Source organism: Solanum tuberosum, unplaced genomic scaffold, assembly GCF_000226075.1.
Source record: "Solanum tuberosum cultivar DM 1-3 516 R44 unplaced genomic scaffold, SolTub_3.0 scf00020, whole genome shotgun sequence".
Classification (NCBI taxonomy): domain Eukaryota; kingdom Viridiplantae; phylum Streptophyta; class Magnoliopsida; order Solanales; family Solanaceae; genus Solanum; species Solanum tuberosum.
Window position 1 is genome coordinate 925,748 of NW_006238946.1, and position 24,091 is coordinate 949,838.

The 24,091-nt window shown below is 35.9% G+C and overlaps 2 protein-coding genes across 2 annotated transcripts; both read right to left on the reverse strand.

Annotated features, from left to right (window-relative positions):
* Positions 1–912: 912 nt before the first annotated feature.
* Positions 913–8,409, reverse strand: LOC102605011 (transmembrane and coiled-coil domain-containing protein 4-like). The gene is made up of 15 exons (XM_006340638.2): positions 8,004–8,409; positions 7,787–7,868; positions 6,702–7,202; positions 4,707–4,869; positions 4,322–4,474; positions 3,866–3,963; positions 3,560–3,651; positions 3,317–3,387; positions 3,085–3,220; positions 2,627–2,686; positions 2,443–2,525; positions 2,278–2,354; positions 2,051–2,121; positions 1,416–1,473; positions 913–1,342 (listed from the first exon to the last, which is right to left on the reverse strand). Exons 1-15 carry the CDS (start codon positions 8,276–8,278, stop codon positions 1,223–1,225), a joined length of 2,040 nt encoding a protein of 679 aa, XP_006340700.1. The 5' UTR covers positions 8,279–8,409; the 3' UTR covers positions 913–1,222.
* A 3,360-nt stretch (positions 8,410–11,769) lies between these two features.
* On the reverse strand, positions 11,770–22,237 carry LOC102605346 (zinc finger CCCH domain-containing protein 44-like). Its single transcript, XM_006340639.2, has 11 exons — positions 21,614–22,237; positions 21,340–21,419; positions 19,043–19,230; positions 17,814–18,825; positions 17,597–17,724; positions 16,046–16,105; positions 15,918–15,968; positions 15,057–15,127; positions 14,728–14,882; positions 14,541–14,606; positions 11,770–14,459 (listed from the first exon to the last, which is right to left on the reverse strand). Exons 1-11 carry the CDS (start codon positions 21,985–21,987, stop codon positions 12,007–12,009), a joined length of 4,638 nt encoding a protein of 1,545 aa, XP_006340701.1. The 5' UTR covers positions 21,988–22,237; the 3' UTR covers positions 11,770–12,006.
* Between the last annotated feature and the right edge of the window lie 1,854 nt (positions 22,238–24,091).

Below are 24,091 nucleotides of genomic sequence, written 5' to 3' on the forward strand. Positions count from 1 at the left end.
AATGTACATTTTTTATATTATCAAACATATATTATGATAAATTATATAAAAGATAAAAATGATTAGATATCAAGATATTTTTAATCATTCATTATATATTTACAATTCTTGAGATATGTGACTCAAATTTACTTCTTTTTTTCTTTCTTATAATAGTCGATGATTGGAAAGGTTGTTCAAAAGCTTAGAAAAATTTCGCGCGGGTAAATTACCTAGTTTATAGAAGAATAAATTGGCAAGTAATTTAAGAAAATTAAAAAGACCTTTAAATTAAAGATATTATTAAAATGATATTTAATTTTATGACCTCAGTGAAAATCCAAAAGGTGAAAACTAGGACGAATAAAATGAAATTAAATATTTGAAGAAGTAAGAAAAAAATCATTTTCACTCTCTCAATATATTCAAAAAGAGTAGAATACTAGATTCTAAACACCTACTTTAACCCTAAAGTATATATATATATAAATATATCTAATTAAAGAAGAGTCAACCTTGACACATATTCATGTACCAAAGCTTTACATCGCAATGACTTCGTGATATACCTCATCTACCCTAAACTAAATATTTGTAAATTGACTTTGATAGTTGATTTATGAAATTTGGCAGTTAACTATTATATACTTGGTCTTTTAGAATCAATACTGTATCAGTAAATATCCAAAATGAATAAGTATTTACTGTTATTTTCTAAAACTTCACAACCCAGGTAAACACTAATACTTCTAAAAATTAATCAAGTAAATAAGATGGAGAAATAGCATTTATCGTTTCGTTCATGTATTAGAAGGAACAACCTTCTTATCAAATTCACAATTTGGCATAAATCAAATAAATAAAAGAGCAAGAGAATCATAATTTCAGATTCTTGCTATATTATTATTTTTGGAGATTCTTGCTATATTATTATTATTCATAAGCAGAAGCTTATATGTGATATATTGTATACAACAATAATAACATACCCAGTAAATAACCTCAATTCTGGGGAGGGTGGAATGTATGCTAGAGAGGTTGTTTCTGATAAACGCACGGCTAAAGAAATTCATTTTTCAGAAAATGATTTGAAAGAGAAAAATTGAATAAAGAACTACAGTACCAGACTAGAACCCTGTTAGTGGTCATATAATGAACTGACTACCTATGGACTTCCTGTAACAGATACAATCCCCTAAAATACAGTTATCTAAGGAAGAAAAATGTGTTGCAACGTCTGTCTTTATAGCGCAACTCGACTGAGGACTACCGGATAATAGGCATCAAGCTCAAGTAGATCTAAGATCTTTTGGGTAGCCCATAAATAGGAGGAATGGCCATCAATGAGTTCAGTTACATCAACCTGTTAAAAGTGAGAGGTTTAAGCAAGAAATAATGGAGATCCAAATTTGGTTATCCTTAAGAAGAAAACTTACGTTCTCAATGCCAGGAACATCAACTGGTTGAATTCCAGCCAAACCTCGAGTCAGGAGACTGTTCAGAGAAATTGCACAAGTTACACAGAAATAGAAGCATAAAACAGAATGTGAAGCAGAGAACATATTCTCCCTCCATCCACAACTTGTCCTACTTCCATTTTGGATTATCCAAGAGTTATTCTGCACTATTCTTAAATGAAGTTCTCATATATCTTAGGGAAGGTTTTTTTTTTATAATCCAGATATGCCCTGTGAGTTAGCTGGTCCTACCCAAATTGGCTCATAGGTTCAGAAACTCGAGAGTGTAGCCTGCACTCTACCCTGCTTCTAACTTGAATACCTTGCTTGAGTCAGACACACAATGACATAAAATGTTTTACGTGACCTAACTTTACTCTCTCAAAACAGTTTTGACCTTATTTTATTGTCCTACAACATAATAAATTATCAGAAAATGACTCCATCAAGAAATGATGAACATTTCATATTTTTAATGTATCTTAATAATTGTGCTAGTCAAAATGCAACATTGAAGGGGGTGCAAGGGAATAGGTTCAAGACAGGTTATGCCCAACTCAACTTCAGTCCAATACACTTTCAACATCAGTACTATGCTTGCAACTAAGGCAAACCTGGCACGAAAGGCAATTCCTAGCATCCAATCATTTGTAGCGTAAGCATTCACAAATCGACCAGCCACTACCTGTAAAATAGGAAGAGGGATCCTCATATAATAATGAGGTAACCGAGAAGATAAGTACAAGCCTTCTACTAGAGAAAACAAATGAAAAAAGGGAAGGGGATAAATATGCTCATACTAATAAGAGTAGATGATATGAATAAAGTGGGAAACAACAACCTTTCTAGCTGCTTCCCAGTTCATATTTTTAATTGCAATGGGTGCCCCAAGAAGAACAACTCTTTCCACAAGCCCAGCTATCAAAATACAAGAAAATATTTTAGGATCATCTAAAGAAAATGATAAAATGTAAGAAAGAAAAACATAGTTCAAAATAACACTTACAAGTATTCTCACTCTCAGACAGAACCTGGAGACATTTAAAGATAACTCTTGCCCCAAGTGAAAACCCAACAAGTGTTACAGGCCTGAGATATTCATGGACAACCAATAGAGTTGGCTGATGTGAAAACTCGATCTTCCAAAGACTCAACTGGAAAATGCTCAGAATCTATTTAAGACTATTTACCTATTTCCTTGTAATCCTTTCTGTAACACTTCTGCCAGAAGTTTTCCTGCCTTATCCGATCTGAAATAAACAACAGGTTAAATTCAAAGTAGGAGACAGTGCTTTGACATACTAACATAATATCATAGTACAACTGCTTGATAATTTAAGCAGAGGCAAAATTGGAGCCAGAATTAGTTCCACTGAAACAAAAGATGGAAATACAAAAAATTCAAAGATTAGAATTGCAAGGGCCAAACAAAAATTGACGAGAAAACTGGTAAATAATTTGAGTTCACCAATACACGTATAGGTTCTTCTCATCATTACTGCAATTATATTAATCTAATCCTTTTACTTCCAATCATGTCATATAGACACATGGAAGATAAAACAGCTTCATGCCTTTTTCCTCCTTGATCCCAACCCCAAGTTCAAAAAAGAGATTGTACTGAACAGACACACAGACAAACAAGAACCTGTCCACGGCAATTGCCCATTTGCTGTCAATAAAATCTGTCATTGCAAGCAATGTTGCTGGCAAAGCCAATGCTGTCAAGAGAGTTTTTATAACTGTCATCATAGCACCTCGCTTCATCAACTCCATTGCAAGTCCTGTAGTTAGTGATGATGTCAGCATCATAACCGATCACAGTGGTAATGTAGCTGGTCGATATATCATATGCTGAAACACAAAGTACAAATTATTACTTGACGTCAACCAATCCTGAATTGCAGTGCTTACAGCAATAAGATTCTTTGACTCCCACTGTAGCACATATCTGAAGAAAATGAGAAATGTAAGAGTGGTTTCTGCATTATAAGCCTTCATCGACAGATACAGGAGAGGGGGGGGGTAAGAAATCTGAAGTAAAATTTATGTTTACCTAGGTAAACGAAATCATCTACCCAAATGGAGATCAACCAACAAAAAAGAAAAAAAAGATATTTTACCTCTCAGAGTTATCATGTTGTCCTTCCCAAGGTCTTACAAAATCTTCTTCCTTAAAAACAAGTCCTGAGATCAAAACCTCAACTGCCAGCCGCTGATAGCAAAATGCAAAGTGAGAACAAACATAGCTGAGCTCCTGTGGTCCATGACTAAAACTAAAAAGTATGGCAACTATGAGAATAAAGATGAAAGAACTCAAAGAGACACAATGCAGACTGCAATGGCCCACCTACCAACTAAAAACGAGAAACCGCAGGCAGAAGTTACAGGAAAGTTTCAAGTAGTACACACAAAAGCTAATTACTTACACCCTGGTTATGGTTTTCTCCTATAGCCTTGAACTCAAATTCATCAACATCTCCTATTCTCCTGGCCATTTTACTTCCTGTGAGTCCAGCTCCAGCAGCTGGGTAAGCAAAAATATCGGTGACAACCCTTAGTAACTGTTGGATAATTTCAAGATGCTCAGATTCCACAAATCAATCTAAACCTTGTTACCTGAGAAGTGCAAAAGCACTTGCGCAAATGATTTAGATCATCCATTTTATTATTTGGATTGTATGAGCTACTGATGTGATTGTGCTCCTAACCACTATCTTTTTGTAATTTTGGGTACCTTTTTGGTACTTCTCTTAAGGAAACTACATTACTTTATCAAAGGAAAAGAGAAGTGCAAAATCACAAGTTGCGCTCTCCTCATCTCCATTATTAACTTATGACGAAAAAGGAGATGCAACAAGATATCTCATGAAACATGTGTTTACCTCCAAATGAAGCTGCTACTGCAACAGACCCTGCAACACTTCCTGCGGCACCAGCAACGGCAGCAAACCCACTTGCTCCAATCACAGGAACAAGAGTCCCCAAGGTAGGGGCTAAAGCACCAAAGCCTGCAGCTATTGCTGGAGCAGCTAAACCTGTTTACAAACAAAATAAAGGCAACAAAATTACAACAATTTTGTCTCCTATGAGCACTTTCCACAATCACATTCCAACTTCTTTATGCATCTTATGAAGACTGTAAGGAGAAGACACCTGTTTCCTGTAAGGCTTGTCGCTAAAAGGACAAAAAAATCTGTTTCCTAAGATGTTTGCTTAAACATGTCAGGACCTGAGTTAAGAAACTTAAGAAAGTCTGGAATGTCATACCACCAGTAACTGCCAACAAGGTTCCTCCAGTTACTGCAGCTGCGCCTATTATACCTCTTCGTTTCCACTTAGCCAATGAGCTTTTAGGAGATCGGCTTTGTTCCTTTAATTCTTCTTCTTTCAGTGCCATTGCAGAACAAGCAATCGTGGTTTCAATGGCTTCCTGCAGCAGATAATTTCTTTTTTCACTGTCTGTACAAGGTTAAGGTCCATGTTTTAAGCTATTATAGGCAGCATAAATTTCTGCATCACTACAACAGGCTCCTTTCTTATGAAGTAGCTGTTTTCCTAGTCTAGAAGAAAATGATTGCTAGATTAAATAGAGAAAATACATGTCCTTGCTTCTGCTCATATTATGGTAAAGAAAAAGAAAAATTGACATCAAAAAGTGGAACCAACAGTAAATGTCAATTTTTCTTCTTTTTCTAATGATAATGTAACTGCTCAAAAAAAAAACAAGAAGAATGGAACAAAAGATGAAAAGGATTTGAAACAGTTAACTATACAAAAGAAAATCAGAAATGAAGGACTAGACATGCCCCTATTGCCCACTACATAGTTATAGCAAGGTGAAGGTACAAGTGTGGCATAAACAAAATCCTCATGTGAATTAACATGTAAGCTATGATTTTCTAGTAACATACTCCACAAAGGTGAGAAGAGCACTCCATTACTTAAAGGTGTGAGCTCTCAACTAACAGATGCCTCCCATGCTCTGGTTGGAGGTGAACTTTATCACCTGCAGAAGAATAAGATGCTTGCAATAGCCTTTTTAAGATGATCATCACTTCTGTAGGATAATCTTAAAGGATATAAAGCTAAGTTGTTAGAACCCTTCCATAAATTTTATGGATAAAATTCAAAGGTATCCCATCAACAAATTAAGCAGAGCTTAGACTAAAATTTAGCGACATCTAAAATATTTCCACCTTTAAGAATTTTTTATTGTTGTACTTGAGATGATAGAAAGAACGTAAAGAATCAGGGATGAAATGCTAAATGTTTAAGGTGTTGTGTTCAAATAGTCCTACTTATATTTGTCCTTTTTAATGATGATGATATGAAATGAGCTTAAATTAAGAAGTGAGGATTCATATAACCGACCCTAACTTGTTCGGGACTGAGGTGCAATTGTTGTTTGGTGCTTCATGTGTAAGAGAGACAGTGAGGAAGTCAACCACCTACTACTTCATTGGCAGGTGGTGCACAAGCTTTATCGTAAGGTGTAGAATATGTTTAGAATCAATGGTAATGGCAGGGACAGTAAAGGATTTGATACTAGCATGAAGATTCAGAAGAAGAAATAGAAGACGGAGAGCATAGGAGGTAGCAGTATGCCACATCTAGCAGTCATGTGCAAGATATGGAGAGAGAGAAACTGGGTTTTTTTTATGGAATAGCTTTCAAATATATTAGAGGAATCTTGTTACTTTTCTGTATATCTTGGAGCAGCTCCAATAAGCTGGTTATGGTACAGACAATTGGATGCTTTTTGTAGAAAAATGTTGTTTGTCTTTTTGAAAGTTCTCTACATGGTATACATCTTGTATGCAGAGTTTTCCCCATCATTTGACTAAATTTACTACCTTCATAAAAGTATAAAAAAGGGAAAAGGTGGAACGAGTAATGACTACATGTCAAAAATAGAAGGCATCCTATCCATCCAAATTCCTTTGAGAAGAATAGTTTTATTGAGCTCACATTACTAATTGGGTCTCTTACTTTCTCTCGTTGTTGGGAGTGTTTTTCATTTGATTTTCTCCTACTTTGGAGATGAGTTTTGTATTAAAATGATGCACAAGGAAGAACTTACAGAGCATTTTAGTAAAACTTGAACACTTCAATTCTCCCTGCATCACATCAAGCATGTATGGACAAGGATATCCAGTAGGCAGTAGTATTAAAGAAAAACACTCCAGAAGAGACAACAGCAAGAATAAATGATTGAACAATAATATTGCAGAAATCACGTATGATGTAGATGCAGGAACACACCACTTTGATCCATTTGACATCAAACCATGTAGCTAGCAACCGCAAAGCCACACGATGTCGTGCATCATAACCCCTCCTTTGTGTATATTTTTTACTCTCTTCAGATGATAGAGCAAGACAGGCAGAGAAAAGTTGATAGAGAACATTAACTTTCCTAGAGTATTCAAGTGTCGATGCCTCCTCCACAGGTTTTTCATCAAATCCACTAACTGACTCTAAATGGGCTTGCTCAATGCTAGATGGCTTCTTGCTTTTCTCTTGGTGATTTTCAACATTTGTAGTATTTTCCACTTCGGACCTAGATTGCGTATCAGCAAGAGATAATTTCTCCCGACATTTATGCTCATATTCACACTGCTTCTCTTTCTTGGACACATTATGGGAAGTTCTCTCCATGCTTGATGCCATAGCATCGATGGCCTTTGCAAGATCAAGTTCTTTGTCTTCTGCTTCTGAAGAAGATTCAGCACCTTCTTCAGAGACAGATAGTGACCTTAGAAGCTGTCAAACTAATGTAATATCAGTCATTATGGCATCAAACAAGTAACAGCAAAAGGGCACAGAATTATACTCGTTGAGGGTATTAGCAGAAGATATTAAAAAGAAAAGGATAACTCCTTTCCCTTCCGCTAGAAATATTTATCAGCAATAGCTACAAAGTCCTGTCTGAAATACACTAGACTTCGAGTGTGCATGCAGACACATGCTATGCTGATGAAATTATTTGCCAGTGTTCAGTTACCTCAAATAGTTGAAATGCTTTTCCATAAGAAAAAAAACAAATCTATCAAAAAGGAGTAAAGCTGCTCATCAATTTGGGCGGAAATGAAATATCTCAACTCGTACATCATTTAGCATGCTTCAATCAATAAGTACACATATAACATAACCAAAACACAACCACGATACCGTCTTCAACTTTATATAATCAGTTAATTACCATATGTCACATAATTTTATACCCCAGCAAACCCTGAAATATGATCCAGAAAATGATTCCCAAATAAACCTCATAATTTAATGCCACTTATCAGTAAATTTTCTAATGGTTTCAACATAAACTCAATGCTGATTAGAAAACTAACCGCTCCAACGTGATGCTTTGGTGATGAAGACCCAGCAGTTTCCTCTAGTCCAGACCATGCTTTTTTATCAATCTCTAGAAATCTGTCAACCACAAATCAAACATCCAACTTGAATGAATGATCTTCGAATAAACTACGTCGTCAATTGATAAATGCTAATTCAAATAATAGTGTTAATTGAAAGCCAGAAGATTAAGATAAGCAGAAGGGAATTAACTTGAAAATTGGGCGGAGGAGGCCGGATGATTCGTGAACCCAAAGTTGAGGGTCGTCAGAGACGGAATCATTACTGCTACCATTGCTGATACGGTCCTCCTCGTCGGACGGAAAGCCCAATGGACAAGTCTGATGAATGTGGGCCTGATGAAGGGCCAGACCGAACAGAGCTCCGGCTGCGTACCTTTGCATTGGCGTCAATGTCGAAGACGACATCGTTTTTGTTCCAAGAGAAACAAGTTTCAAGTTTTTTTTTCTGTGAGGGAGGAATAGCATTCAAGTATCAAGTTATCAATGAAATGAAAAAGTATTCAGTATTTCCAGTTTCGCCATTGATGTTCACTTCCAAAGCTCTTTTCCTCTTGAGGGGCTGATTTATGTTCTTTCGGACACTTGGAGTAAAGGTAGGGTCGAAGTGATATGTATTTTTCTTTTGTTTTTTCCCAACTCAAACCACAAATACAAATTTATTTATTTATTCTATAAGAAACCGAAGATAAACTATGACTCTATGAGTAAACCGGCATTTTTTTTTTATTTTGTTTCCGAAAAGACCATTTCGTAGGAGTGAACCTCATTCGATTTTTCGGTTTGATTTTGGACTATTTATTTTGGATTTTTTTATTTTAAATTTTGAAGAAGTGTAGCCCAATTCAAATCAAAAATAAATTTGGTTTGTTTTTTCTCTTTTCAGTTTGATTTTTTCGATTCGATTATATCCATAATTAGAATTATAATCAAAATTATATTTGTAATTTAAAAATAATATTATATATATATATATATATATATATATAGTTAGAGGAAGCTACTCTATTCTATAATCACAAACTGCTAGTTTCTCTGAGATTTTTCTTTTGGGGTTTTCAATATGTCAATATTACATATTTTGTTGCTATGAAGTTTTTGCTTCCAAGATCGTACCTTGGCCATCAAGCACCATAACGTCAAATGGAGAACATTATTCATTTTGAGGCACCTATTTGTTCGTCTTGGAAGTTGAATGGATTTCATTTAGAATTTGGCTGTACCAGTCTCATGGTGCTCGCTTATTATGATCATTTGTCCTTTCAGAACAACCCAGAGATATGATGTTTTCTGATTGACCATTGACAAACCAGCATTCTTTCATGTTCAGGATGGAGTCTATTTCTGCCTGATGGTCTAGAACTTTGAGATATGTACCCCATTACCTTTACACAGTTGTATCTTATTTGCTGGATATGTTCTTTAGTGAGATTTGTCTCCTCTTTTAAGTGTTAAAAATCGAATGCCCAATAATATGTCAAATTATAGACTATTGCACAGTTTTCAAGTCTTAATGTCAGTAGTATCAACCATTCTAATGTTGGAACATAATCTAGGCTATTCCTGCTTGTACTTGAAATCCTATTTTGATAGAGACAATCAACTCTTACATTAAATAGGAAAGAGAAGGACTGAGCATAAAAGACTATAGCAATCATTTCTGTTGAATCCAGCACTCTTAGGTTTGAAGCAGGAGCGGATCTAGCCCTAAGGTATGCGCTCAGGGGACCAATATCTTTTGTTCATACCATGTATTTCTATTGTGAACCCAGTTATTATTTTATGTTAACTTGAAATCATTGTAGGAATCCATAAACTTCAAAACCTGGATCCATCACTGGTTTGAAGTGATATAAATATTTGCTATGATGCTACGATCTAAATGTTCCTGCTGTACTACTCATAATGAAGAGATTATCATGCACCTTTTTTTCGTACAAGACAGATTGCAAAACATATTTGGTCCTTTGGTCAAAGTTGTGGTATAGTAATTAGAAATGGTGGTAACATGAAACAATTACTCATGTTTAGTGACTATCTAAAGCTAATAATGGTATCCATGCAGTGCTATTTCAATGCCTCCCAACTGTTATATGCTGGGAGATAAGGAAAAATAGATGTGGTTGCTAGGTATGATAATGTTCACATGTCTGGCAGAGTTATATTATTCAGCAGGTCTGTGAAAACATGACCAAAATTTTTATAGCCAATTTCCCAGAGTCCAATTGCCTCTATCCTGAAATTTGATGTGTAATGCAGTGGAAAAGGCAAAACAAATAATCAGTTGTGGACCGGTTAGATGGAATAAGCATGAGTTTGAATGGCTAAAACTAAACATTGATATCAGGCTGTTGTAAAGGGAATTGGGAAGCTCTGGAGGAGGTTGTTGTATCATTAGGGCCAACCTTGGCTGCTCTGTCCTGGCCTGTGCTGAATAATATGGCCGAGGGCAGAGTTCTTTTACAGAGTGTGAAACTGTGTATTTGCAGAAGTTCATTTTATGTGATGGTGGAATCTGATTCCCAGTTGATTATTAACATGATTAACAACAAAAAGAAAGCACCTTGACAGATCCAACATGCCATTGATCAGATTGTTCACCTCTCAAGTAGTGTTATTTTGTATTTGTCCTCACATACTGAGTGGGAGAGGAGATATAAACTAGCCAATATGGGGAAAGGTTAAGAGATCAAGTTACATTTGATGAAGCTATTTCTCTACCAGAAATAGTGAAATCAACATTGTAACTTGATCAAGATTGTATCCCAAACTATAGAATAAAACCAAGAAATAATCATTTTGTTATAATGATGGTAACACTAGATAATACTGACTCCTGTATAATTTTGGTAACTGTTTGCATAGCATCCTTTTGTGAAGCTTATACTAGTCAAAATGTAATGGAGGTAATCTGTCAAATTAGACAAATATTTTTTAAGATATTGGTCAAGCCATTAGAAGTTCCTCCATGGGTCCAAAATAAGAGGTAAATTACCAAGTGAGAAATGACTAAACTAACAAGAAATGAAAAGGCTAAAAAACATGTAATATATATATATATATATATAAAATCATTTTTTTCAATTTTTCAATTTTTATTTTTCTTAATCCGAAACCGAACCAAAAAATCAAATAGAGTAAATTATTAATCAAAAACCAAACCAACACCAAAAAATCAATCCAAATTAGAATTCAGTTTGATTTGATTTGATTTTTCGGTTTAATCCAAATAGTGCACACCCCTACCAGAGTCTAGACTAGTGATTAGCAAATCATTTATGTTTTTGACTTTGCTAAATTTGAATTTTGATCTCATATAATTTTCATGTCGAATTATTGAATATTAAGTTATTAAATAAATGAGTTGAATAGTTATTTTGAAGTACAACTTGAGAAAAACTATACTCTCTTTGTGCAAAGCGAATACTATGACTTGAAGTAAACATATATAATGACGTATATTTATTGATGGATTATTTAGGGCGAAACCTAAGTCACTCTATTAAAAAAGTTAAAGTCAATTTGTATCGTATATAAAGAATTTTTTTTGTATCTAAACAAAATATAAAAACAAACAAATACATGAAAAAAAAATATTTGAGTTGTATTATGATTTCGATCCACTCATTTAGACCTAAGCTAGTGTTCAACTAATTATATTTTATTCATGTTGACCCATTTTAATATATATGTTGACTTGTCCATCTGATATCACTACTTGTTATCCATTGACTTGTGTTAAGCCATCCGAAGCAGTTCAATGGCCTAACTAAGTACTTCAATTAAATATACTATTGAGAATTGCTTCTCATAGGCTAAATTTGCTACCTATTGTAGCAAGGAAGAGGAGCTAAATGTTAAAGACAACAAATTTATAGCACTAAAATGAAGATGATCCACCGCATTTACTGGCTCCTTTTCTAAGAAAGAAATAAGATTTGAGAATTTACTCATTCAAGTTTGAAACGTCAAATTAATCCGTAACGCTTACCATTCAAAAAGCAGAAAATTGCTATAAGTTCACTACTGCAGCTTATACATGTGGCAAAATCCTCATAACACACTGGTCCAGAAGAAAAAATTGCAATCTGCCATATTTTCAGTTAAGTTATAGTGGTAACATTTTAGCTACATGTCAATTTGTTACTCAAAAAAGAACTTTCTGATTATACAAAAAGAAAGCAATTGCCTTCAATTTACGGGTGTAGATAGTCACACGCCGCCCCCTTCTTGCAACGCCCACTCTCATAAAATTTACAAATTCGCTGACCTTTGGGAGGAGGCCTAGAGTATCCTCCACCACCATATGGCTGCTGTCTGTTCCAAGATGGCCTACCCCTACCAAATCCCGACTCTCCTCCTTGAAGAGCCCAGTCTCTTGGACCACCAGACCTTTCCCCTGCATACCTACGCTGGCTATCCCAGACTGGATTACCAGTGAAAGGCGCCCCTCGATTCATATGTGAATTTCCCCATGCAGCTCCCATGTTGCTTCCAAAACCAACATTTGTATATCCCTGAACTGGTCCACCCCAACTTAGGTTTCCAGGTGCTGCTCCACGCCCATTGGTCACACCTTCAAACATTGTACTCCTACCCATTGCAGAAAATGCAGTAGTTTGACTCGTGGTACAGGGTGCAGGTATACCGGTGGTACAGGGTGCAGGTATACCACTGGTACATGGTGCAGGGATACCGGACCCAACGTCCCCCTGGGAAAACAAAACATCAGCTGACTTGGTTTCTCCCTCACTACTCGTAGATGAATTTCCACCAGACCTCCTTATTGGATCAAAAGCATCAGCTCGAGATGCACCAACTGTTTCATCCGTCACAGTAGATAGGCAAGGTAGTTGTAGATCTCCGGTGGAGCTCAAGTCATCACTTCTTACAGGATCATGTGTATGACTTAGCTCCTCAATCGGGATAAAGCAATCAGTTTTGCAACCAGGTATCATCTCCTCACCGCACCTCATAGCAGAAGTAGGAGAACCCATACCATTTTGATTTTGAGATTCCATGGCATCAACTTCAGCCAAAAGGTCTGACACTGATTCCTCAGCCAAAGTGCTGAACTCTATAGGTTCATCAAAGAAGTTTGACATTGGATGAGATGGGGAAGTATGATTAAGTTGGTCGGCATTTGAAGCAGGTGTCACAACATGATCACCCACTGCTTCAGCTGGTTTCAGTGAGGAAACGGAGACAAGACCAGAATCCCATTCTTCAGTAGATGGTTTTGCAGTAAGCAGGTCGGCAATTGAAGGTGGCGTGGCAACATGATCACCCACAGTCTCAACCGGTTTCAGTGAGGAAACAGAGACAAGACTAGAATCCCATTCTTCAGTAGATGGTTTTGCAGCTGGTGAACTTCTACCCCATTCATCAGCTATTTCATGAAGTTGGGGCCCACCAACCACTGGACTAGAAGCACTACTCCACCTTTGGCCTGATTCCTGAATAGGAAGACTTGACGGACCAGATTCTTTATTTTCACCTACATGCCCAGCTCGAGCTTCACTGTCAGGAAGATTTGATGGACCAGATTCTTTATTTTCAGCTGCATGCGCACCTTGAGCTTCACTGTTTGAAATAGGGGTAGGACTAGGCAAATCATGAATATCTGAACCACAAACAGGAATAACTGAACTCAACAAAAGCAGCTTCTCAGCAGCCTGAGCTTCAAGGTCACCATAGCTCGTCTCTGGAGTAGGACTAGGTAGGTCTGGGAGATTCATTTCTCCTTTCTGTTCAAATAAATCACTTGATTTGGTAGCAGAAGCAAAACTAGATCCAGAATCCAGGTTAATTGAACATTTATTGCTTGTAAAAGATTTCTGGTTCTGACCAGAAGATGGATCTAAATTCCGACTGTTAGATTGTGCATGGCACAATGTGCTTTTACGAGAATTCTGAGTTCCATAATCTGCAACAGAACGAGACTTATCAGTTCCATGTCCTTTTCCCTGACGTGGAAGAGCTAAAATCACCTCCCGCTGACTAGATGAAGGAGAGCTCAACAGTTGGGGTTTGTCAGAACAAGAATTATTTCCCTTCAACGACTCCACACATCGTGGAAAAGAAGGGGACAATCCATTCATCCTCGTAAACTCTGTGTTACCGTTTGAACAGTAATTTGCATTGTGGAGGTGCCCAGGTGCCTCTCTCTTTTCACATTCCCCCCCTGAGCCAGTAGCACTCTCAGACCACCTAACATTAGTTCTACTATCCAAGCTAGTTGGTTCCCGTGACTGGCTTGATGTCTTATCATGCATTTGAGATTCTTTATGGAAAAGCCCCTTTAGTGCATTAGTTAAAAGTACCGAGTCTTCATGCTCATGATTTGTCCATATCCTCATATCAGGAGGAAAAAGCCCTGATGTATTCCATTTCCTCAACTGCATCACGGAAAATGGTCCTTGTATTCGTTTAGTAGGGTCTCGGTAATGCCACAATTTGTCAGTTTCACTACTTATAATGGATGATGCGTTCACCGTAGAGAGACTAGCAATTGAAGTTTCAGATCCAGACCTATCCACAGCCTGTTCAACAGTAAGTTGATTTCCTTGCTTGTCCAAGATATTAGTTCCACAAGCATCTCTTTTCCCACTCATCCTACATTGAGCCATGATAGAGCCCTCTTCTTTAACTGGATAAACACAAGAAAATCTTTAGTTAGCTGACGTTAAACAACCTTTTGAAGGACATCATAGTACAGTCTTCATCTTACCTCGACTCCCTGAAGATATAAGTTTCCTTCTACTAAATCTAGTGCATCTTGGTGCCGGATGTTCAACTGCATTATGTTCCATCAGCAATAAGCAATCATTTTATTTCTTCCTCACCCCCCACCCTCAAAAAAATGAAAAAAGATTTAGCAACACCCGTAGAGTTACTAGAAACAAAATGATATAAACCTTTTCTCTTGTCATTGTGTTCTCCATCATCTCCTTCAGATTCATAATCTGGGTTCATCTTTGGATCAGCATGCACTTCTGGAATCTCCAGTTGCCTCCGATGGCGCTCCTCGGGTGTCTTGAGAAGCTCTAACTTCTCTACACATTCTCTGAGCGTGGAAGTGTCAAGGAAGCCCTCATGCTCAAGGTCAATGTTCTTCAATTAATGAATACAGAAAACGACACAATTCATAAATATCAAATGGTGCCTCAGCTTTTTCAATTGAGACATGAAATCTGAATTTGGCATGTAAAGAACTATTAACGTATATTGCCTCAACAAAGGATATTCTTTCTTGTGCCCTTTCTCACTTGCTCTATCACGAAGATTATTGAGGCGCAATATCTCCGCTTCCAGGGACTGTATTTTAAAATAAATAAACACATCAAAACACCACACAAAAAATCTCTAATGCAAAATGTAACAGTTCCATGAAAGTAGCTATAACATTTTGTGATGTTCTGAGAAAGAACAGTATTACTTATGGAGAGCACACCATACTCAGTTACCATCTCACCGCAATTAATCTCTCCTTTTTCCTTTTTTTTCTTTTGGGTTGGGGGGGAGGGGTAAGAGTGTACTTAATGAAAAGTTACTCTTCCAACTAAGTTAGAGAATCGTCTTCTGCTTTTCCAACCCCCCCAAGTTAAGAGTATACCAAGTCACGAGTAACATGCCTTTCGGCAAGCTTTCTTATTTTCATGAGGCGAAAATAACAAATATAGCAACTGGTACCCTCAACTTTGGACTACCATGTCCACTTTATGAAGAAATAATGAGCTACCCATTCCACAAGGAGTAGCGCGTTGTGGTCTTTTGCAGAAGGGGTGGTACCACTTTATGTATACCAGCAGATAATGTGCTCACCAGTTCCAAGAAAGAGATTATCAAAAATATTGAGTTAGTTCTCCATTTTTTCATTTATTCCTGCAGAAGAAGCCCCACAGGAACCTCCTATGAATTTGTAAAAATGTCCATTATGTGATATTAATGAACTGGAAGAAAATAGGACAGGACACACAAATACAGAATAACGTTTGAAAGATAGAGTTAGGTGATGCAAGTTTTAAGGAACCAACAGTAAATTGCTTCGAATGATATACATGCAAGGTTACAATTAGAAGAACTGAACACTAAGCAATTGACATACATCATTGAGTTTTACTGCCCGGAGTTCCATAGCTTTCTTTTGTATCTCACCCTGCAATTAAATCTCATTAAGTTAGAAATTTTAATTTACTATAGCAAAATTTACAATACTCAGGTTTTAACACTTACTACAGTAAGCCTTTTCACAAGCCCGCATTTTATACTCTGACGTAATCTTCTGCATTCATCCTGGAAAGACAAATTTAAGCAATCACTTAAAGCCCACAAAATCATGCTGAAAAGGCTAGAAACCAAAACCCTTGAAAAGAACATCTTCGATGTAGAAGAGCTGTGGAAACTAGAAGTGGGAACTTTGTAATGGTAGAAGAGCAAGTTGGTAAAAATTTTAACACATATAATTGTAAACATACATGCAATAATGTGAAATAAGCTTCCAATAATGCACCTGAATTTCATAGTCAGCAGCTAACAAGTACATTTAGCTTGCCACTCACCGCGAAGTTACAGATGACAAAAAGAAACGAGACAAGATAAAACAAAACAAATACAAACAGATTTCCTTCATATAGGCCACTTCAGCAAAAAGTTCAAGGTTAAATGAGCAATATCTACACCTTCCAGAGCCAAAATAAACAAGGTGCTAATTCGCTCATGGGCAATGCTTGGCCATGCCACTCTCCTCATAGATGCGTGCAATAATTTATTACATATCAAAAGATTCTCATGACCTCATACTAACTGACTAGATTCAATATAGAGCAAGAAAGTGAAAGACCTTTCCCAGGTTGTAGAACAGCGACAAGATAGGAGAAGACAGCATAAAATGGTGCATGTGATACCAAAAACCACCAAAATGGTACCATACTATGGCCTCTGCCAGTGCTAGACAGACTGCTTCCAATGGGAAGAAGAGATAACAAGTAGCTGATTTTGATACTCCATCAATACAACCATCTCGAACCTAGCCATCACCCCCTCAATGCAACTATATTTTTTCTTTGCACACAATACGTATGTCAGTACCAGACAGACAGCTTGCAATGGGTAAGAAAGTAAGTGATAACAACAGGCTGATTCATCTTCGTACCAAACCACCAATACAACCACCACGAACCCAGCCCTCATCCCCTCGATGCAACTAATAAACCCACTTAATTTTTACAATGCAAGTTTACTACTTTTTGGATCACTTTTAACTACTTTATTAATGCAAGATACACTTGAAAAACCTTTTTCCATATTTATAATCATACCCCTAATACGTAGAACCAGAAGTCAGATAAAAATTGCTCAACCCTACTCACGATTTCCAAAAAATGATATCCCTAACTTCCCCAGTATTACGAGCTCATCTAGAATCGTGTATCATATTCATGCTAAATGGACTAAAATTACAGTGACATGTAAAGTTTTCTCGTGTCTCTGTGAACTAAATGATTCTTCAGCCTCAGCTTAGGTGGTATATATTTCCTCTATATAATTCCAATACAGCAGCTGTTTGTGCTGCATTACTTAAAAGTAACAATATGGCAAATGTGAAAATGAACAGCCTAAGAAAAGAGTCAGAAAAGACTGAGATACAACACAGAATAATAAAGATGAATATCACCTTATCTGCCGCAATATCGACTGGTGAGCAAGATTTCTTTAACAAGTGTGAGTAAGAGGAAGCAATTTTCAAAATGGATGGAGAAGTAAAACGTGTTTTGTCTTAATTACCTCACAGAAATCTTGATTTGAAATAGTATCAATAGATATGGTTTCTTTCTTGTCTAAGTTCAATACTTCAAGTTGTACATCAACCGCCTTATCTCTGATCTTATATGGCTCAGATGTCTTGCATGTACCTGCATTAAAAAGTACTATAAGCTCCACAAACAAGAACGACATTATATTGCATCACTGTGTCGACAAAAGCTTTATGATCAATTTTTACCTACAACATGGACAAGCCTGTAAATTTCCTGTTTCTGATCATTACCAGGTATTCTTATGCGGACAACTGAGCCAGTAACTCTGTCATGAAACTTCTCCACATCTTCAGTGAGATTTTCCATCAAATCACGCCGCAAATATAAGAAATTTATATTGTGAGCATCAATTGCAGCAAATTCATCAAGATTAATCTGGGTCATTTTGACTTCACCATTTTTACGACTTTTACGTTTTTTCGATGAAGAGATGTCATTGCTATCATCAGGTTCTACATGGCTAGACACTATTCCAACAATTCCGGCTGGTATAAAAGCACTCTTATCTGAGTCCTCCTTTATCAGAAAGTGAAACTCGAGAAGCTTCAGCATTTCTATGTGGCCAACACATGGCTTACCAAAAAGGCTTTTGAGCCTTGAATCGCAAATTATTTGACTCTTCCGCCGAGGATCTCGAAGATTATTTTTCTTAATATAGTCGAGCAAAAGTGTCTGGACATCAAACTGAGATATAGCAGAAGTTTCACCATCCTTCATATGTGCAACAAAATCCAAAAGCTCCTTTGACGCCCACTCCATGCATCCATTCACTGATGTCTGCATAGCAGTGCTTCCCTGTTTTGTCCTCAAACAATGTTCATTCTGGAGCTCTAGCTCAACAGCAGGCATTGTTAGTTCTGACTGAGGAGAAGAACTGAAAATGCTCGGGCTATTAAACTCTGCAGTTGTTCGGCTTTCAGTGGTTGGAGGATCCTTATTAGATAGCTCTAACAGCTTTAAGGGTTTCTTCAGCTCTAAATGGTCAAATGACTTAACCGCAATACTTTTGCCATTATTTGCAGCATAATGACCATAAGGCAGTAGCGGCCGCTTACCATGTACTGCATTTGATTCTTTCCATGGATTTTTGGCTTGAACAAGTTCATCAAGTGTTAATGATAGATTTTCCTTTAGGATTACCCAATACACCTTGAAGAGATACTCCCAGCTAGTTTTGTCATCAAAATCTACCTGAACCTGTTAGGTTTTAGGTAAATCAAAACTTAACCCAAGATTACTTTATGGAGATGAAAGAAAAGAGAAGTACAAAATGATAAAATTAAACATGGCAGTCTTTTATCTGGAAAGCCATGATAATATCACTGCTTGAAAAACAAATTGTTTCATTCGCAATTAGACTGATAAGGAAACATATTTTGTGAGATCTTACATTACATTACAGTATTACACATACCATTTCCTTATCTGCTTGGTCTTTGTTCTCAATCAGCATGATAGTTTTCATGCACGTCGAGCAAAAGCCTTTGTTTCCTCTAACACACAAGTAATCAGCATTTTTTGTGCATGCCTTGCACAATGAATAGGTACAAGTATAGCACAGGTAGTGGGAAGCTTTTTGACACACACTACAAATATGCCAACCTAAAAAGGGAAAAAAAAAAAGTAATATCAGTGTGCTGTATAATTCTGGGGCCAATGACGTAGATGACATGCTTCATATAGAAAATAGAACCAGATCTTCTGTAGTTCAAGAGAAAAGTACTAAGTGCAAAACAAAAGCAAACCTATTACGCATTAACAGTCTCCGGTACCAATCATGGAAGTGGATTCTACTCTTTTTTAAAATAAGTAAATGTACATAGCATCATTCATAAACATGGCCAAAGGCCTGACCAAATACAAGTAATACAACAAAAGGTAAAGAATCTACACCAAGAAAAGATTCTCCACAAACTCCACCCAATCTTCTGGAAGGGGATTCTACTTTAACATTGATGATTACTTCGATAAGTTCTAGTTGATTTTTCAGTTCTTTTTGTTGTTCCAACCTTCTGTAGATATAGATTCCCTGGATATCACAAGGCTCCTCAAATGTCCTTGAATATATCAACTATGATATACTAGATACATTTTTAAGATAATACTTACATTCCCTGAAGCATCATTCAAGCAATACATAAATCAATACCAAAAGTTGGTTTTAGCAACAAGGTTTTCTAAGCAACATAAATAAGTCTTTCAAGAAGCTCCCAGCTTAGCCACATTACCATACCATCTTTTGTGATGTTGTATTCTATTCCAATTGCTTAAGCCTCCTGTTAATTAGAACAATCACGACCTTTCTTCTCTATAGGACAAGGACTACCCCAAAGGAAACAGATTTTTTGGATGCTCTTGATGAAATATGTGCAATGTAGGGAAAAGGGAAAAATAGAGAGAGGGAGAGAGAGATGTTATTAACAATCATATGAACTTGTTTACTAGATATATAAGGGAATTCCCATACATGGTGTGAAAGATTGTCTGCAGATACCCTAGAAAGTTTGTGGAAGTAGCAATCATTTCAGACATGTTAGAAATATGCAACCCATTCAAACTTGGAAAAAAGACTTTGAAGAAGACAATAGCATACATAAGTGATGACAAAAAATGAAAAAGATACAAATATGTACTCTATACAAACTCAGAGAAAGACTAATGAATACGACAAAGAGATACACGAGTCAAGACGATAAAAGGCAATAAATACATTATATATGATATACAAACTTGTAAAAAAACTAGAGTCCATACAAAATTGGGAAAGACTGAAAATGACAAAGATGCACAAGTCAAGACAACAGAAGGCAAAAGATACAACAGGGTACTCCATTAAAGTTAAGAAATAGACTATGAAAACAACAAAAAGATACATGCGACAACACAATAAAAGACAAATGATCCACGAAGTATTGGCAGCCTGTGCTGGGATTTTCATTTTCCAAATTTTCAAAGCCACTATATTATGAGACCACACTTTGAATTTTAAAAGGTTTAATAACGACTAGTAAGAATCCATGTCTAGGACTTCATATTATCTCGAGAAAGGATTGTGAAAAAGAAAAGCATCCAGAGATGTTTCTGTTCTTCAAGCCAATACCTAGACTTGTTATTCAGGCAAGATATTAATGAACAAGAGAAAAAGCAACATAACAATGACTCACATGGAACACTCACCTCACTGATTCTTCCCCTCATTCCTTTTATCTTGGTAATTGAAATGATAATGCAAAGCATTTTGTAAAGTAATATACATGACCATCCAAATTCTGATCATGCAGGCACAATACTATGTTTCAATTTACAGTTGAAACCTCTTCTACATTCAAGACGTATACTAGAAGTATCAGTTAAGGCTGTCATTGCATTTATAGAAGATGCTTCTACAATGTAACAACATGAATTATGCCATGCAAGACTTTCAGCCTTAATGTGTCATGCTCAATAATCTACTACTCTTTTTTTATAGATAAAATTAAAGTAAATTTACAAATAGAGAACCTATGCGAAAACTACTATCCTTATTTCTCTCTACTTAAATAGAATGTCATTTAGTTCTCTCTTAGCTCTCGCCAAAATAATTTCGGCACTTAAATTATCCCATTATGAGAATAAACTAATAATAAAAAATAAAATAAAAACTCTAGCAGTAAAGAACTACACGAACTGAACAGATTCTTCGTGTGCATAACGACGTAAGAGAAAACATACCACAGTTCCATTTAGCCTTGGAGCGAAAAAATGCCTCATCCCGCTTAATACAAGCTGGATGATATGCCTTTGGACACCCCCTGTCCATTAAAGAAACAGCTTGTAACACAATTACCCTTATCAAACAAAGAGTACGATTATTTCTGAAGCAATAGTACTTTTTTTTCCAACATTTTTAGCTCAAAGTGAAGTAAATGTCAAATGGGGAAAATCATTAGAACACTTAAAAACGGAAAATAGAGTATGAAAACTGATAAAAACGAGCCTCACTCACTTGCGATCGCAAAGCACGAGAGAACCACCATCAAAACATATGAAGCAAACATCTTCATCCTCTACTCGTGGTTTCTTTGGCACCGGAGGTTTCACCATCAGGTTACGAGGTGGCCTCCCTCGCTTCCGGTTATCGATCACGTTTGCAGCTGAATACCTAACATCTACAGCTACCGTAGCCGGAGCACCTCCATCTCCGGCGACCGAAGACGAAACTCCGACCAACTGAGAACCATCCATATAATGTACGGAACTACACTGTTCCGACCTCTGTAACTCCATAGATGTTGCTGTACCTTCATCTAGCCTTTGACTATGTGCTTGCTGTACACATGGTGCGTACATCCCTGAGCTAGAATTCACACCACCATCCATAGAGAATTTGAGCTCGTATCAAAACCCTAGACTACTGAATCGGGTTGATCATGGACTTAAACGACGTCGTTTGAAGAAACAAGGAAAATCTGAGACGAAAATGAGAAAGATTAGGAAGAGAGAAAGAGGGCACGTTTGGTTAGAAAGCCAAGTGTGCCTGTAAAATTGAAAAAATGTTGTGTAGTATTAACCTTTCGGCGAAACAAAAATGGACTTGTCAATTAACACACATGGTAAAGCGTCAAACGCGGCTCATGTGGGATTGTTTTTATACTGCTACTACTAAACTTGTTTGGAGTCTTTTTAAATGACTGGATTCACAGTTTTTCTCCACTCTCTAAATAACACGTGACTTGCTTTCCAACTTTCTTTTTTGGTTGATCTTTTAAACATTTGCCTTCTTTTATATACTAATGGCCAATGGGAGTAACAACTAACAAGTCATATTAGAGTTATGGTCAATTAATTAATAAAAAGATTTTATTAAATATTGTGAAGATTTCATTGAAGTCATTCTTAAATTCTTTTCCTATAATGTCATTCAAATATTCTAAATAAATTCATTAAAAGCACTTTTGAATTCTTCTTTCCTAAATGATTATTTAAGTATTAAATTTGAAGGAAAAAAATCCTACAAAGCCATCTAGATTAAAAGGATTTCATTAGAGTTACTTTTGAATGTTTCTTCAATCTTCCTTAAATAGTTATTTAAATATCGTGAAGATTTTACTAAAGTCAATATTAAATTTTTCCTGTAATGTTATTCAACTATAACTTTATATCCTAAAAAGAAAAAAGTCATTTTTTTTTCTCAATATTTTCTTAGTTGGCATATCGTCTCAGATTAATTTCTTACTTTTCATGTCATGTAAGATAAAATTTAAATTAATTTTGGATAAAAAAATATTGAATTTAGCCGTTTGGATTTAAATATTTGTCAATTCAAGTCCTAAAGTGTTTTGAAATAAAGTCTTGTTGTTCTAACGACAATGGCTTTCAGTATGGTTACTAATAAAACTAACTATAGAAAGTAATGATTCTTGTTAATTTTATGTGCAGAAGACTCTTATATCCCTACAAATTAAGTAATTCATCTATTAAATGCTCTTATAAAAATGAATTACTAATAAAGTTATGTTTTTTAAAATAAATAATTAGTTGACATGAGTCTTAAAACCTCATCATGATATATGTATGATATATATAAATGCAAGTTGCCTTTTGGTTTTTATAGTACTTCAAAATGTGGTTATATTTCATATCAGGTTAAAGTTACTAGCGGATCATTAGTATTTATTTTTTCATTAGCATTTTTCGTTGATATACTAAAAACAAAATTAGATGGCTACATTTTATTTTATTTTGTTTATCTTAAATTTAGACTAGGTCTTGTCCTACAGAAAGAGAAAAAAAACATTACATGGCATGAATCTAGTGAGGGGAGAGATTTTTGCATGACATGAATGATTTTACGGAAAGAAAAAATCAAAAATAATTTTAGTGACATTTTCTCAATAATTTTCTATATAATTAAAAAAATAAAATTTATTTTAATATTTGAATGACCAAATTAAAAATTAACTCATCAATTATAATATATGTTGATTTGGGTTGGCTTAGCTGGCACAAGGACTGTTTAATGCCTATAGTATACTATACCCCATCATCTTAAAAGGCCTTTTCACTAACAACATTTTTCATCACTTTTTATATTCCTTGTGTTTGTACAATGACAACATAATTTTATTGTGAAAAAAGATTTAACTTTTACACAAGACAGCTGCACGCATCTATTTTACCTTTGATTTCTGGTATCTAACAACATGCACTTGTTGTATATTTTTCTTTTTTATTCTTTTTACGATATAAGCAATTAGAGAGAGGATAAAATTTAGGAATAACAAAGGTAAAAAATATATTAACGCTTTATATTTATAGTTTTGTGATTTGCGCTTCATAGCCAAATTATGTTTGTTATGGAGCATTTAATTTGTATAAATCGCGGCGATTTGTATAAATTGTGGCAATTTGTATGAAAAATGCGTTTATATATGTATATGTATATGTTTTTTTGTGTTAGGCTAGAGTGGCGAGCGAGATTGGG